Source organism: Zea mays, chromosome 5, assembly GCF_902167145.1.
Source record: "Zea mays cultivar B73 chromosome 5, Zm-B73-REFERENCE-NAM-5.0, whole genome shotgun sequence".
Taxonomy (NCBI): domain Eukaryota; kingdom Viridiplantae; phylum Streptophyta; class Magnoliopsida; order Poales; family Poaceae; genus Zea; species Zea mays.
Window position 1 is genome coordinate 33,888,494 of NC_050100.1, and position 17,675 is coordinate 33,906,168.

General features: G+C 47.0%; 1 protein-coding gene across 1 annotated transcript; it reads left to right on the plus strand.

Moving 5' to 3' along the window:
• The first annotated feature begins 7,722 nt into the window (after positions 1-7,722).
• Positions 7,723-9,566, plus strand: LOC100273457 (zealexin A1 synthase). Its single transcript, NM_001147894.2, has 2 exons — positions 7,723-8,655; positions 8,762-9,566. Exons 1-2 carry the CDS (start codon positions 7,768-7,770, stop codon positions 9,389-9,391), a joined length of 1,518 nt encoding a protein of 505 aa, NP_001141366.1. The 5' UTR covers positions 7,723-7,767; the 3' UTR covers positions 9,392-9,566.
• Positions 9,567-17,675: the final 8,109 nt, after the last annotated feature.

Below are 17,675 nucleotides of genomic sequence, written 5' to 3' on the forward strand. Positions count from 1 at the left end.
CCCATATGCATTCTGCAAAGAAAGTTAGAGTTGGAGTTAGACACAAATCATGCAATTTAATTCGTAAATACAAACTTGTTTACCATTTTCTCCCTTGCCGCCTCGCTGCATAGCTCATCAGGGTTCGCTGGATCAGGCCCACGGTGACCACGGACGTAAACCTCCATAAAACTTGGAGCAACTCCACTTTCAGCTTCCTGCATGAAAAAGAAGAGTTAAACCATAGAATTGTAATAGATGTAACATACAAGTTTGATTTATACACTTACCATGCGGCGTGCGGTACCAAGGTGTCCATCGACGCCGTACCTATGCCCCGGTCCTTCAGTGCCACGGTTGGCACGGTGCTTGTTGGACTCTGCAATCCACTCAGGCGACGCCCATCTCTTAGCCAACCACCTCCAGGCTTCCATGTCCTTCGCCAGCCAATCCACAACGCTCTCCAAGTACTGCTCCTCTGTGAGGTAGATCTCATTGGCCCCTAATGCTTTGCTCATTTTCTGCCCCTTTATCTTCTTGTAGTAGTAGTTGACGGCCGCGATGCGAGCATTGTACATGGCATCCTTGATGACCTTATCAGCGCACTTCCGAAAGTGTCTCTTCACACGTGCCCACTGAGCCTGATCCGCCTCGATGTCATCCGGCAATTGGAACCTCCCCTACATATCAATGGAGAAGTTAAGTTAAAGTAAGATTAGGAGAAGCAATAATGCAGTGAATTGCTTATATACGAAAGTAAACTCACCCAGAACTCGTCCCACACAGCCACCTGACAAGTCCTTGGTTTTTGTTCTGAACTTCCCCCTCCGCTACTGCTTTCCCCTGGCTGGACATAGTCCTTCAGACCCCAGTCGGCCCACTGCATAGCCGCGAACCTCTCGCCATTGAGCTCCACCATGCCAGGGTAGTAGAAGCGACAGAGGCTACCCAACACCGCGTTCACCTTGGGACGTCTGCCTGTACCGTCCCAAGTCAAGTCTTCCCATGACCTACAAACATTAATAAAACAAGTAAACCAGTGCAATCACGTTCATATTAAAAAATTAACACAACAGAAATAAGCCCCACCATTCTCCATGCGGCCGGATGAGCCTCCTCTCAGCAGGCCTCGGACCAAGCGCATTGCTCTTCTTATACCTAAGTATACAAGTAAATTAAATATGATGAAATGATTTAAAATTAATATCAATTAAACTAATATGCATAATAATACCTGAAGGATGTAGAACCATCTGACGCGTCGCCCGCGCTGCCTGCCCCCATAGGGTCAACCTCCTCATCCTGCTCACCCTCCTCATCTTGCTCACCCTCCTCACCCTGCACATGAGCATCCTGCTGAGGAGCCTCCTGCTCACCCTCCTCACCATGCACTTCATCTAGACAGTCGAGAAGTTGCTGCTGCCTCTGTCGGCTCTGTGAGGTGCCCTGAAAAAGCCCACTGCCCGAGCTGTCCTCGCTGGCCGCGCTGCCCCCACTCTTCCTCGATCTCCTATGCTTGAACATGTTCAACTGTAGATAAATTAATATCAAACCACAGTATATGAAACAAATAATATGAAAATTAATAATGTGAAAATTGGAATACATAGCTTAATTGATTAAATAAAAGAAACATACTAATCAAAAGTCATCCGCATCCGATGATGCTTCTTCGGCTCGTTGTTTATTCATACGCTCTTGATTTCGTTGGATCCTTACTGATCTTCTAACGACGACAGGTCGTTTGCGCTTTGACCTAGGTTCTTCAATTAAGTCGCTTGAATTGTAACAGAGATTTTCAAGGCCTTCTCCATTGGTCACATGGAATCGGTGAGCTATGTCTTGATTCGACACCGCTTCTGGTTGAAAAACAGCGTCATCGTTGTCCCTGCTCGTATTCACGTAGTCAGCACTCTCTGGAGCGACGACTTGTGGGTTGACTTTGATTGCAACCCACCAAGCCCTAAGGCTTGGGTGAGGATATGGCAGGTAGTACACTTGTTTTGCCTGATTTGCAAGGACAACATCGCTCATACTGCTCGGAATCCTAGAGCTATGCTTCACCTCGACATTACCATACTTGTCGACACGAGTCCCACTATGAGCATCAAACCAGTCGCACTCGAAAAACACGACTTTAAGTTCCTTGGGGCCATCGAAAATCAACTCTACAATGTTTTGAAGAACACCGTAATAGTCCACTACTTTGTCATCGTCAACATATGAACTTGCCAACACACCACTATTGGTGGTGGCTGCCAATGGTCGACTCTTCTCCAATTTCGCGGTTCGGAAGCGATATCCATTTACATCATAGCGAGTATAGTTCCGGACGGACACAGAGGTATGTGCCATTTGCTGCAAGTCCGGGTGCACAGAGTTTTTGGAAACCTATACAAGGAATTAGTATATGCATTATATCTTCGAAGTCCAAAATTCAAAGATTAAGTATGGACAATGAGAGAACGACAATTACTAACATAATTACGAAACCACTGCACGAAGTTTGGTCCACCTTTCAACCCATCACGTCGAAGATTTTCTAATTGGATGGCCGTAGGTTTACTAGTAGATTTCCAACATTCTTCATCAAACATGCTGGACATATTAGAAACATGGAGATTACACACTATAGAAATTATGAGATGAGAAAATGGAAGTAACTATGAGGAAAACTTACTCGAACGCCTCCTGTGTGCTGTCAATATTGCTATACATATATAGCATTAGCGTGTTCAAATCTGATCCTTCAATGTGACGTACACTCCCTTTTCCAACTGCTTTACCCGGATTCGCAAAAATTTGAAGGGTGCTTTGGGGCGATTCATTTTCGACATGAAGTCGCACTGAAGGAGCAAACACATTGTTGGCTCGAGCGAAATACCTGGTTGAGAATTGAGATATCTCCTTAAGGGCAAAAGCCTCCGCAATACACCCTTCGACTCTAGCCTTGTTGCGAACAGACGCCCTGAGCTTTTTCAACGCCCTTTCTATAGGATACATCCACCTGAATTGCACTGGTCCGCCTACCAAAGCTTCCCAAGGCAAATGCACAATTAGATGTTGCATCACATTGAAGAATCCTGGCGGGAAAACCTTTTCAAATTTACAAATAAGAATTGGAATTTCTTTCTCAAATTTCTGCATCAACCTCTTCGATACCGTCTTTGCGCATACTTCCCTATAGAAGAAACTCAGCTCTGCAAATATGCTCCAAAGCTCATCCTTAAAATAGCCTCGAAACATCACGGGCATCAGCCTCTCCATAATAATATGGTAGTCATGGCTTTTCAAACTGATCAATTTACCGGTCTTCAGATTGACTGCCCGTTTCAGATTTGTCGCATATCGATCTGGAAATTTCAGATTCTTCAACCACTTAAATATTTCTTTCCTTTCATCTGGCTTGAGGCAGTAATCAGCTCGCGGCCTACTCTCATGCCCTTTATCGCTTACTTTCAACTCGAGCATCGGTCTCTTACAAATTTCAGCCATGTCTTTTCTTGCCTTCATATTATCTTTCGTTTTATCAGTCACATCGAAACATGTGCTTATGATGCTTTCAGCAACATTACGCTCTTGGTGCATCAAGTCTATGTTGTGCGGCATGATCAAGGCTTTTGCATACGGAAGGTCCCATATTGATGAAATATGGGTCCAGTTGTGGTCCTCCCCGTAGCCTTGAAACCTATCATTTTCTCCTTGCTTCAGACAAGCATGCCATGCCATTATCTGCGGTGCAGTTTGCCTCTTTGGTGGCCCATTTCTGATTTTGGCTCCACTTCTGAATGCAGTAAGCGAATTCCTGAAATCATGCTTGAATGGAGTCCAACGTCGATGAGCATCAAAGAATGACACTTTCCCACCATGCTTCAATCTGAATGCATCCGTATCATTCATACATATGGGACAGCACAACCGACCATGAACACACCATCCAGACCAATCTCCATACGCCAGCAGATCATGCACTGACCACAAATAAGCAGCGCGCATGGTAAACTCCTTTTCAGTATGGCTGTCATAAGCCTTCACACCTCTCCACAATTGTTTCAGCTCTTCAATTAAAGGGCGAACAAACATATTCAGCTTTGGCCCTGGATGCTCGGGGCCTGGGATGACTAGTGCAAGGAACATGAACTCTTCTTTATTGACCAACTCAGGAGGAAGATTATATGGCACAATGAAGACAGGCCAACACGAGTAAGGGCTTGCACTGGTATTGAAAGGTGTGAATCCGTCCGTCGATAGACCAAGCCGTACACTCCTAGGGTCGTTTGCAAATTTGGGATCAAACTCGTCAATTGCCTTCCACGCATCACCGTCCGACGGATGGACCATTATGTCTGGATCAGTGACGAGACGTACACCATTCTTTGGCCATGTCATATGCAGAGCTATTTCCTTGTTGAGGAACAACCTTGAAAGCCGAGGAATGATGGGCAACCGACGAAGTTGCTTAGCTGCGACCTTCGTAACTACCAATTCACCCTCATCATTTGTCACCTCGACATATCTAGAAGCTTCACAATGCTTACAACGGTCCAGCTTGTCATCCTCCTCAAAGAATAGCATGCAACTGTTGGGACACACGTCGATCTTCTCATATGTCATCCCAAGACCAGCCAACATCTTCTTTGCGAAGTACATATTCTTTGGCAACTTATGATTCTCCGGGAGAACCTCGCCCATCAGTTGGACGATGTCGTTGTAAGCACTGTTTGAAATGTTGTGCTTCGACTTTATCGCCATTAGTCTTGTGAGAGTCCCAAGAACTGACATCTGAGTGTGCTCGTGCAGTCTCTCTTCCCCCGCGGCGAGTAGCCTGAAGAATTCCTGAGCATCGCGTGGAAGCTGCCCCGGCTCCTCAGCGTTCATTTCAACATCCCTACCAAGATCATGCAACATGTCGTCCATCCTATCATGATCGTCATCAAGTTCCACCTCCGCGTCAACGTGTTTAATAGACTCTCCATGCCGGTACCATACAAGGTAGTTCGGCATAAACCCACTTTTGCAAAGGTGTTTCTCCATTTCTTCCTTCTTCTGAGGCCACTTGTTCTCGCAGCGATTGCAAGGACACTTCACTAGACGACCAGTTGCATCTTTGAAAGCGTGCTCAAGAAAAGCCTTTGTTACACCCATCCATTCATTCGAATGTGCCCCATCCTTTCTCCACCCGTCATACATCACCCTCCGATCACCGTCCATTTCAAAGGCTAAACAAAACACAAAGAACATCAACGATCGTCCGTGGCTTAGGTGAACTCCCTATTAGGTAAAGGCCCTAAACCCACCCAAGAGTGTAGGCCGATGCTTGTGATTTGTGACATGTATCCTACGATTGCCGCGAAATTTCGGCAGCATAACCTCGCTGCTCTCCAAGCACACGCCTGAACATGGTGTGTTGGAGAACAACTGGGTTACACAACCGAAATTCCGCGTCAATCATAAGGCACATGTCACAAATCACAAGCATCGGCCTACACTCTCAGGCTGTCCAAAATACGTGGACAATTCCGGAACGGCGAACCTCACAAGCCAATGTGACGTTCGCCGTTCCCGAACGGGTGACGCATACGGTTCGCTATGGTTAACGATTAAAACTAAACTATAAACATTAAAAAATATCTCGGAGATTAAACAAAAGACATCACCCTCCGATCACATTGAGGATTAGACAAAGAATGCAACGACACAACCATAAGATAGAAGTGCCCTATACGCCAATGGCACAACCATAAGACAGAGGCTCGTCACGGCCGCCACGGCACGCGCACGGCACGCCACGGCACGCCACGACCGCCACAACCGCCATGAGCATCAAATATGGTGTGATAACAATCTTACAAACAATATTATATACGGGGAGGCTCACCGCGGTGAACGAGGGCGGCGTGGACGAACGGCGAGCGCGGCGTGGACGAACGACGGGCTCTCTTCTTCGCGACGGCGGCCACGGGCTCCCTTCGCGGACGACGGGCTCTCTTCTTCGCGGGCGGGTGAGGACGCGCGGGCTGCGTGCGGTGTGCGGCGACGTGGGGCTCGGCGGGGCGGGCGTGGTGCTCGGCAGGCGTGCAGGGGTGAGGGGCGCGGCGTGCAGGGGCGGGCGGCGAGGGGCGCGGTTGCAGGGGCGGCGTGCAGGCGTGCAACGACGTCGTGGGGGCGCGGGAGCTCTGCGGGCGACGTGCAGGGGTGCAGGCGGCGTCGTGGGGGCGCGGGAGCTCTGCGCGGCGGCGAGGGGCGCGGAAGCTCTGCCGGGCGGCGCGGCGGCGTCGTGGGGGCCGGGCGGCACGGCGGCGTCCTGGGGGCCGGGCTACGCGGCAGCGTCGTGGGGGCCGGGCGGCGCGGGACCTTGGGCGGCGTGGGGCTCGGCGGCGGTGGCGTGGGCGGGGGGCGGCGTGCGGCGGCGGCGGCGTGGGCGGGGGGCGGCGTGCGGCGGCGCGGGGCGGCACGGCGGCGTCCTGGGGGCCGGGCTGCGCGGCGGCGTCGTGGGGGCCGGGCGGCGCGGGACCTTGGGCGGCGTGGGGCTCGGCGGCGGCGGCGTGGGCGGGGTAAGGCGTGCGGCGGCGCGGTGGTGAGAACCGTTTGAAACGAGCGAGAGAAGGCTGGGCCCGACGATGTAGGGCCACTATTTTCGTCGGCCTCAGTGAGGCCGACGAAAATAGTGGTCGGTCAACGACGTATTTTCGTCGGTTTGGCCTCGGCCCACGAAAATATAGCTTATTTTCGTCGGCCTAGTGGCCGACGAAAATAATTTCCGTATTTTCGTCGGCCTGCCGACGAAAATATTAATAGGCCTACGAAAATACGTATTATATTCGTCGGCCACTAGGCCGACGAAAATAACTTCCTTATTTTCGTGGGCCGACCGACGAAAATATACCGGCCCACGAAATTTTAGGCTTCTCATGTAGTGGCAGCCCACTACGGTGTAGTATATTTGAGACACTTGAGAGGGTGCCCTATAGTTTTTTGACAAAATTTGTTGAATTGAGGCACTGTTGGAGTGGTTTTTCCTGTGTAGAGCCCTATATTTCGATTTGAGGCATTAGTTTGAGGCATTGTTGGAGATGCTCTAAGTGGGTGTGGAACGACGACGCAGGCAGTGCATGGTGACGGCTGCTCGCACGGGCATGGCGCGCACAAGGGCAAGGGGCGAACACGACTTGTGTGGGTGTGTGTTAGAGGAAAAGAGCAAAATGATGAGTTGCAAAAAGTCGGAAATTACCAATTTCCGTCAATTGTTGTTAGACTGTCGCTAAAAATTAGTAATTTTACAATAACCGATGAAAATTAGGTATTGTTTGGTTCACATAATTGTAACGTGACGGGCAAACGATAACGTTAAATCATGTTTGTTTAAGTCCAATCATAATTAGAGCCTAGACTAAAAATTGATACTAGCCTATTTAAATTTATCACCGCTCTCACTCAAGTGTCATCTACTGTACATTTTGTGAACCAATCGATATCTTAATATTTTTTTGTCGGCTGGCCAACAAAAATTAAATAGTTTTCGTTGGTTAGTTTTCGGCCAGCGAAAATTAATTTTTATTGTCTGTTTTCAATGTTGCATATTATTTAAAGTTGGCATTTCAAACGTCAAGCCACGATGTTTTGACTTGGACCGTCTCAGCGGCCTGCACCCACAACATAAAAAAATTTAAAATGAAGCTATTGCATCTGGCCACTAGTCTATATCTATAAATGAAAGCCAGCATGTCCAACAGACATAAATTACACAAATAGATCAAGCTTATATACGCAATTAAGTAGGTAGCCACAATGGAGGACAAGGTGCTCATCGCCGTGGGAACGGTGGCGGTGGTCGCCGTCCTCTCCAAGCTCAAGTCGGCCGTGACCAAGCCGAAGCTGAACCTTCCTCCAGGGCCATGGACGCTGCCGTTGATTGGCAGCATCCACCACATCGTCAGCAACCCGCTGCCCTACCGGGCGATGCGCGAGCTCGCGCACAAGCACGGGCCGCTCATGATGCTGTGGCTGGGCGAGGTGCCCACGCTGGTGGTGTCGTCGCCGGAGGCCGCGCAGGCGATCACCAAGACGCACGACGTGTCGTTCGCCGACCGTCACATCAACAGCACCGTCGACATACTCACCTTCAACGGCATGGACATGGTTTTCGGGTCCTACGGCGAGCAGTGGCGGCAGCTCCGCAAGCTCAGCGTGCTGGAGCTGCTGAGCGCCGCGCGGGTGCAGTCGTTCCAGCGCATCCGCGAGGAGGAGGTGGCGCGGTTCATGCGGAGCCTCGCCGCGTCCGCCAGCGCCGGCGCCACCGTCGACCTGTCCAAGATGATCTCAAGCTTCATCAACGACACCTTCGTCAGGGAGTCCATCGGCAGCCGGTGCAAGTATCAGGACGAGTACCTGGCTGCCCTGGACACTGCCATTCGGGTGGCCGCGGAGCTAAGCGTAGGTAACATCTTCCCGTCGTCTAGGGTGTTGCAGAGTCTTAGCACGGCGCGACGCAAGGCGATAGCGTCCCGCGACGAGATGGCGCGCATCCTCGGGCAGATCATCCGCGAGACCAAGGAATCCATGGATCAGGGTGACAAGACTTCAAACGAGAGCATGATCTCCGTCCTGCTCAGGCTTCAGAAAGACGCCGGCTTGCCCATCGAGCTCACCGACAACGTCGTCATGGCGCTCATGTTTGTAAGTCTGATCCCCATCGTCGCCGCCTAGCTTGCTTCAGAAAGAAGTTAGCTAGCAAGCTGGAATTTAACAAGTCGATTGGTGTTTTTAATTATTTGATCTCTAGGACTTGTTTGGCGCGGGCAGCGACACCTCGTCGACAACGCTGACCTGGTGCATGACAGAGCTGGTCCGGTACCCGGCAACGATGGCCAAAGCGCAGGCCGAGGTCCGGGAGGCTTTCAAGGGGAAGACCACGATCACGGAGGACGACCTGTCCACGGCAAATCTTAGGTACCTGAAGCTCGTGGTGAAGGAAGCGCTCAGGTTGCACTGCCCGGTGCCGCTCCTGCTCCCACGCAAATGCCGGGAGGCGTGCCAGGTCATGGGCTACGACATCCCTAAAGGCACATGCGTGTTCGTCAATGTCTGGGCGATCTGTAGGGACCCTAGGTACTGGGAAGACGCCGAGGAATTCAAGCCGGAGCGGTTCGAGAACTCCAACCTAGACTACAAGGGAACATACTACGAGTACCTCCCGTTCGGGTCTGGCCGTCGCATGTGCCCGGGAGCAAACCTTGGAGTGGCCAACTTGGAGCTTGCACTGGCCAGCCTTCTGTACCATTTCGATTGGAAGCTACCAAGTGGACAGGAGCCTAAGGATGTCGATGTCTGGGAGGCTGCAGGACTGGTTGCGAAGAAAAACATAGGCCTGGTTCTGCACCCTGTCAGCCACATTGCTCCGGTTAATGCCTAATTGACGAACCAGTTTGCTCCTGTATTTTTCATGCTTTACTGATATATGAGAAAATAAATCCAACCAGTTCCCTCCTGTATTTTTCATGGAAGCATTATATCTCTGTATCTATCTATCTATCTATCTATCTATCTATCTATCTATCCATAATGCTTCATCAAGAGAAATGTTGGCGAAAATCTATTTTTGCAAGAATAACAATATCAGAGCCAACAACAGTTTTATATGTGCATAATTGCTTCCTCCCTTGAGGTAATATTCCTTCCTTGTGTGTCCAGTCATTCATTCCTTGTTGCAACAATGCTGGTTTCAGTTCTAATGTCCATGGCTAGAACCAATTTGGGTTGTAGAACACGTATTAACAGGCTGAATGTTGAAAATGCAATAAAATTGACAAACCTAACAATCTGCTGGTGCTTTTCACCATAAAGTTATGTTGCTAGCTTGTGCACAGAAACTAGAGTTGAGAAATCAGTAAGCACACGATAAAGCTTTAGAAGTGTGCCAGTAAAGTCTTGGAATACATGATTTATTTCGTGCAAGTTGTTGAGGCACATGATAAGGTTTTGAAGACGAACTTTAATGCTCCTTCAAATGACAAAAGAATTAGCACCAAAGTCAAATGCTAGCTCATACAAGACAAGAACGCCCATCTATAAGAAGCATCAATGATTTTTCGGCAGTGAATTTATGGGGTAGGTCGCGAGATCGAAACCCGAAGGTAAATGCGGACATAAGGTTTAGACCAGTTTGAGCTCGTCGTGAGATAATATCACATGCCATGTATTGGTGGCTATGTTTATGATTTGTTGTGTTGCGATATGCCTCTAGTGGACTCCACTAGAAGAAAAGAGCTTTAAGCTGGCAGCACGCACAAATTTTTACTGGCGGTTTCAGTTACCGCGCGTCAGTGAAAATAAACAAGTGGGGCTGGCTTAAGGAACCGCCAGTGGAAACATATTTTCACTGACGGTTCACTTAACACAACCGCCAGTTGAAAGGATCTATTTACACTGGTGGTTGGCTAGGAATCGCCAATGGAAAGCTGGCGGTTCACTTAACACAACTGCCAGTAGAAAGGGGCTATTTCCACTGCCGATTGTCTTAACACAGCTGCCAGTAAAAATACAAGGAGAACATGGTCTCATTAGTTGTCGTTTTGGACAAGGTTCAAGTCAAACTTATAAAATTGTGACTATAATTAACTATTTTGTTATTTAGTCTAGGCTGGAGGACATGAACGTGATAGAACTTATGTTCTGTCAAATGTTATGGATGAGGAAGATGCAGAGTTGTTAGAGGCAATATTGCGTCGTCATACAGATCCATCGATGTTCTTTATGAAAGGTATGGAGTCCCTGAAGAAACCAGCAGAAGAGCCTTTGTACAACGAATCTACGGTTTGTACCAAAGAGTTCACGACGCTCCGGTCTGTGCTAAAGCTGTTGATGTTAAAAGCTAGATATGGTATGTCTGATGCTGGCTTCGATGCGTTCTTGAGTATTATCGCAGACATGCTTTCAAAGGAGAACAAAGTGTCTGCTAACACATACTATGCAAAGAAGCTAATCAGTCCGCTAACTATGGGCGTGGAGAAGATCCACACGTGTAGAAATCATTGTATCCTTTATCGAGGTGATCATTATAAAGACTTGGAGAGTTACCCAAAGTGCAGCTCAAGTAGGTACAAGACGAATAAAGACTATCGAGAGGAAGAGTGTGTTGCATCCGTGTCTAAAGGGAAGAAGTGAAAGAAAGCCAAAAAAAAGAGTTCAAAATCCACGAGTAAAGAAAAAGAAGTAGACTATTATGCGCTCAAAAAGATTCTTGTTTTGGTGATGTGGTACCTCCCCGTCGTCGATCGATTGAGGTGTTTGTTCGCTAATCCTAAGGATGCCAAACTAATGAACATGCATGCTTCTCATAGGCATAAAAACGATGGGAAGCTTCGACATCTAGCCAATGGAAAGCAGTGGCAAGATTTCAATGACAACCACCGAGACTTTGTCGATGAACCAAGAAATGTTAGGTTTGCACTGAGTATTGATGGAATGAATCCATTTGCTAAGAAGAGCAGCATGCATAACACATGGTTGGTGATCCTCACCATATACAACCTTTCTCCAATGTTGATGCAGAAATGGAAGTACATTTTGCTAACCATCTTTATTTCTGGACCTATATAACCTAGAGTTGACATGGATGTATTTTTGGAGTCCTTAATGGATGATATGAAAATATTGTGGGAAATAGGTGTTCAAATGTTGGATGAGTATCGTAAAGATTCATTCACATTAAGAGCAATTATTTTTGTTATGATCAACGATTACCCTGCTCTCTTCATATTATCAAGCCAGTTTAAGGAAAAGGTTGGTTGCATGGTATGTATTGATGGAACTGCTTACGTGTCCCTTACTACATCTAAGATAGTGTACATGAGGCACATACGCTTTTTATTGGAAATATACAGGTACCACATGCGAAAGATGGATAATTACTTCGACAATAATGGTGAACTACATTCTACTGCTCATCGGATAACAATAGAGGTCATAGAGTTTTTGAAATAGTCAGGAATATCAAGTTTGTTTTCGGGAAGAAGACAAAAGACGAAAAAACCAGGAAGGATGCCAAATCAACTCCGGGGGCTATATTCAAGGAGAAGTCTATTTTCTTCGAGTACTTGCCTTACTGGAAAGAGTTAGATGTGTGGCATGCGATCGATGGTATGCACATTCAGAAGAACATGTTTGAAAGCATAATTGGCACATTGCTAGACATAAAGGGCAAAACAAAAGAAGGCTCAATTCATGCATGGACTTGGTAAATTTAGGCATAAAAATGAACTACATCATGTTCTTCAAGAAAGTGGGAAGTACAATCTCCCATGCAGCAAGCTACAATCTCAATGTAGATGAGAAACATGCGATGTGTGTTTGGCTTAAGAATTTGAAAGTCCCATCCGGATTCTGCTCTAGCATACGGAGCATTGTGTGAATGAAAGACCTGACAGTCACCAACTACAACTTACATGATTGTCATGTCATGTTGACTACATTCTTACCTATTGCCATCAGGGCTATAAATCCTTTGTTTTCAAAGATGAAAATCACACGATTGTGCTAATTTTTCAACAGAATTTCACAAAAAGTAATTGACCGTGATGAGTTGGCATCTCTTTAGGAATTCACAGTGGAGACAATATTACAGTTTGAGATGTGTTTCCCCCCATCGTTCTTTGATATTATGGTTCACCTTGTGGTGCACTTGGTGCCACAAATAGAGGCATTGAGTCCTATGTACTTGCATGAAATGTGGACGTATGAGCGTTTCATGTCAATACTAAATGGCTATGTATCAACTCATGCTCGTCCCGAGGCATCCATGATAGAGGGGTACTGTACTGAAGAGGTAATTGAGTCTGGAGGTCCATTCTGCAATAGTATCCTAAAAGACTAGGCTGCAATAGGTTTGCCTCCATCACGACACGGGGGTAGACTGTATGGAAGCGGTAGGATGGGACAAAAATCTTTCATCCCATTGGATTACAATACAATACTTGAGGCACATCACAACATCCTACATCAGCTAGTGATAATGGAGCCATTTATCCAACAACACATCAATGAGCTTCGTGAGCAAAATCCTGGGCATACGGATGATTGGGTAATGAAGCAACATAAGTAGCGGTTCAACACATGGCTAATGTTGAAGGACATTTCACGTGGAGAAACAATAGAAGAACAAACCATCAAGGGGTTAGCATCTGGACCATCACGCTTGGTCACGACATGGCAAACCTATGACATTAGTGGATTCACTTTTTGTACCAAGTCCAAGGACAAAAAGAGCATGTCACAAAACAGTGGCGTTCCATGCAAGGCCATAGACGATGAAACTGGTGAGATTATTACATATTTTAGCTTTATTGAGGACATATGGGAATTAGACTATGGTACATTTCAGATATTGGTTTTCTGATGTCAAGGGGTTGAAGACAAACATGTCACGGTAGACAACTATGGGATGAGAGTTCTTGATCTAAGTAAGGTAGGTTACAAAGATGACCCATGGATCCTTGCTAATCGTGCTACACATGTCTTCTTGAAAGGGAAATGTGCCCTTGGGCCATTTCTAAGTATTTTGGTGGTTGAGTGCCAACACAAGTGCTTTTGTGCTAATCTATGCAAAGTGGTGGACAAAGTGCAAATCATGTCAAAAGGTATGTTTCTAGACTTAGTACATTGTTTTAAGGACTAATGTATTGTGTCTAAGTGCTGGAAACAGGAAAAATCGAGTTGGAAATGAGATGGCTTTGTACAGCCAAAGTCTGCTCAGTCTGGGTGCACCGGACTGTCCGGTGGTGCACCGGACAGTGTCCGGTGCGCCAGGCTGGCTCTGGCGAACAGGCTGCTCTCGGGACTTCGACGACGGTGTACGACTATAATTCACCGGTCTGTCCGGTAGTGCACCGGACTGTCCGGTGAGCCGTTCACAGGCGAACTCGTCGCTCTCGGGAGATGATTAACGGCGTACGGCTAAAATTCATCGGTCTGTCCGGTGGTGCACCGGACTGTCCGGTGAGTCAACAGTCAGCCGGGGCAACGGTCGGCCGAGGATTCCGCGCGTGACGCGTGGCTGAGCCAACGGTCACATTGGTGCACCGGACTGTCCGGTGTGCACCGGACAGTGTCCGGTGCGCCAACGGCTCTCAGACTCCAACGGCGGCTTCGCCAAATAAGGAAGGATATCTGCACCGGACAGTGTCCGGTGGTGCACCGGACTGTCCGGTGCGCCAGTCGACAGAAGACAAGATCTGCCTTCCAGGATTGTTCTCAACGGCTCCTAGCTGCCTTGGGGCTATAAAAGGGACCCCTAGGCGCATGGAGGAGAAGACCAAGCATTCCTTGAGCACTCTTGATCACTCACACTCCATTCTTGCGCGCTTGTTCGACATTCTAGTGATTTGAGCTCCGTTCTAGTGTGCTAGTCTTTTGAGCTTAAGTCTGGGTCTTGTGTGTGCGTATTTGCTGTAATCTTTGTGTCTTGTGTGAGTTGCTAATCCCTCCCTTACTCCGTGCTTCTTTGTGAACTTCAAGTGTAAGGGCGAGAGGCTCCAAGTTGTGGAGATTCCTCGCAAACGGGATTAAGAAAAGCAAGCAAAACACCATGGTATTCAAGTGGGTCTTTGGACCGCTTGAGAGGGGTTGATTGCAACCCTCGTCCGTTGGGACGCCACAACGTGGAGTAGGCAAGCGTTGGTCTTGGCCGAACCACGGGATAACCACCGTGCCATCTCTGTGATTGATCTCTTGTGGCTATTGTGTTTTGTTGAGACTCCTCTCTAGCCACTTGCCAATTATTGTGCTAACACTTAACCAAGTTTTTGTGGCTTAAGTTTCAAGTTTTACAGGATCACCTATTCACCCCCCTCTAGGTGCTCTCAATTGGTATCGAAGCCGTTCTCTTCACAAAGGGACTAATCGCCCGAAGAGATGGATCCTAAGGGGAAGGGAATCGTGATCAACGACAAGGAGAAGGAGTCCTTCGTCAACGAGCCGAAGAATGACAAGCCTACCGACTCGGGCTCGGGCCACAAACGCAAAGATGGGAAGAAGAAGAAGACGAGACACATCAAGGAGATCGTCTACTATGACGACAACAATGAGTCCACTTCTTCCCAAAAGGATGACTATGACTACGAGAAAAAAAAGACGGTTAATTCGAATTTTTCTTTCGATTACTCTCGTATTCCTCAGAGTTCAAATTCACATTTGCTCTCCATTCCTCTCGGCAAGCCTCCACACTTTGATGGGGAGGACTACGGATTTTGGAGCCACAAAATGCGTAGTCACCTGTTCTCTCTCCATCCAAGCATATGGGAGATTGTCGAAAATGGAATGAAATTTGATAGCTCGGATAGTCCTATTTTTATTAATGAACAGATTCATAGAAATGCACAAGCTACTACTGTGTTGTTAGCCTCCTTGTGCAGGGACGAGTATCATAAGGTGAGAGGCTTGGACAATGCCAAGCAAATCTGGGACACCCTCAAGATCTCTCATGAGGGGAACGATGTCACCTTGCTCACCAAGATGGAGTTGGTAGAGGGAGAGCTTGGAAGATTCGCGATGATAAGGGGCGAGGAGCCAACCCAAACATACAACCAGCTCAAGACCCTTATCAACAGAATAAGGAGCTACGGAAGCATGCGATGGACGGACCATGACGTCGTTCGCCTGATGCTAAGGTCATTTACTGTACTTGATCCACACTTGGTGAACAATATTCGTGAAAATCCTAGGTACACCAAGATGTCGCCCGAAGAAGTCCTTGGGAAGTTCGTGAGCGGGCAGATGATGATCAAGGAGGCGAGATACGTGGATGACGCGTTGAACGGTCCAATCCATGAGCCTCAACCCATTGCTCTCAAGGCAACGAGGAGCAAGGAGACGCTACCTAGCAAGGTGGCGCAAGTTGAGGCGGTCGGGCTCAATGATGAAGAGATGGCCCTCATCATCAAGCGCTTCAAGACGTCGCTAAAGGGTCGCAAGGGACAACCAAGCAAGACCAATACAAAGGGGAAGCGTTCATGCTTCAAATGTAGTAAGATTGGTCATTTTATCGCTAACTGTCTCGATAATGGAAGTGACCAGGAACAAGGGAGCAAGAGGGAGAAGAAGAAGAATTACAAGAAGGCCAAGGGCGAGGCACATCTTGGAAAGGAGTGGGATTCGGATTGCTCCTCTTTCGACTCCGACAATGAAGGACTCGCCGCCACCGCCTTCAACAAGTCATCCCTCTTCCCCAACGAGTGTCACACATGCCTCATGGCGAAGGAGAAGAAGGTATGTACTCGAGACAGTACTACTTATGATTCTTCTAGTGATGATGAGTCTAGCGATGAGGAAATAGATTACTCTAGTTTGTTCAAGGGATTGGATAGAAATAAAATTGATAAAATCAATGAATTGATTGATGCCTTGAATGAAAAGGATAGACTTTTAGAAAAGCAAGAGGATTTGTTGTATGAAGAACATGATAAATTTGTCGAGGCACAAAAATCTCATGCTTTAGAAGTTAAAAGAAATGAAATGCTTTCTTATGAACTATCTACTTGTCATGAAACCATTTCTACTTTAAAAGGTGTTAATGATGATTTAAATGCTAAACTAGAAGTAGCTAGTAAATCTAACTCTCTTGTAGAACATGTTTGCACTAGGTGTAAAGATCTTAATGTTGATACTTGTAGTGAACACCTAGAGTGCATTTCTAGACTAAATGATGAGGTAGCTAGTCTTAATGCCCAACTTAAGACTAGTAAAAGTGAATTTGACAAATTAAAATTTGCAAGGGATGCCTACACGATTGGTAGACACCCCTCAATTAAGGATGGTCTTGGCTTCAAGAGAGAAGCTAAGAACTTGACAAGCCATAAGGCTCCCATCTCCGCCAAGGAGAAAGGGAAGGCCCCTATGGCTAGTAGTGTGCAAAAGAACCATGCTTTTATGTACCATGATAGGAGACAATCTAGAAATACTTATAGGAGTTGTAATGCATATGATGCTTTTGATTCTCATGCCATGTTTGCTTCTAGTTCTTCCTATGTGCATGATAGAAATGTTGGTAGGAGAAATGTTGTTCATAATATGCCTAGGAGAAATGTTGTTAATGTTCCTAGGAAAGTTAATGAACCTTCTACAATATATCATACTTGCAATGCTTCTTTTGCCATTTATAGAAAGAATAAGAAGGTGATTGCTAGGAAGTTAGGGGCAAGATGCAAGGGAGATAAAACTTGCATTTGGGTCCCTAAGACAATTGTGACTAACCTTGTAGGACCCAACAAGAGTTGGGTAACTAAGACCCAAGCCTAAATTTGCCTTGCAGGTTTATGCATCCGGGGGTACAAGCTGGATTATCGACAGCGGATGCACAAACCACATGACGGGGGAAAAGAGGATGTTCTCTTCCTACGTCAAGAACAAGGATTCCCAAGATTCAATAATATTCGGTGATGGGAACCAAGGCAAGGTAAAAGGGTTAGGTAAAATTGCTATTTCATTCGAGCACTCTATTTCTAATGTGTTTTTAGTTGAGTCTCTTGGATATAATTTGTTGTCTGTTAGTCAATTATGCAAAATGGGATATAATTTTCTATTCACAAATGTAGATGTGTCTGTCTTTAGAAGATGTGATGGTTCACTATCTTTTAAGGGTGTACAAGACGACAAACTTTATTTGGTTGATTTTGCAAAAGAAGAGGCCAGTCTAGATGCATGCT

Excerpts from the sequence above, each read along its gene's own strand:
- LOC100273457 (NM_001147894.2), top strand. The coding sequence starts at position 7,768 with ATGGAGGACAAGGTGCTCATCGCCGTGGGAACGGTGGCGGTGGTCGCC. Across the intron at positions 8,656-8,761 it reads TCGTCATGGCGCTCATGTTT|GACTTGTTTGGCGCGGGCAG; the intron begins GTAAGTCTGATC and ends TTTGATCTCTAG.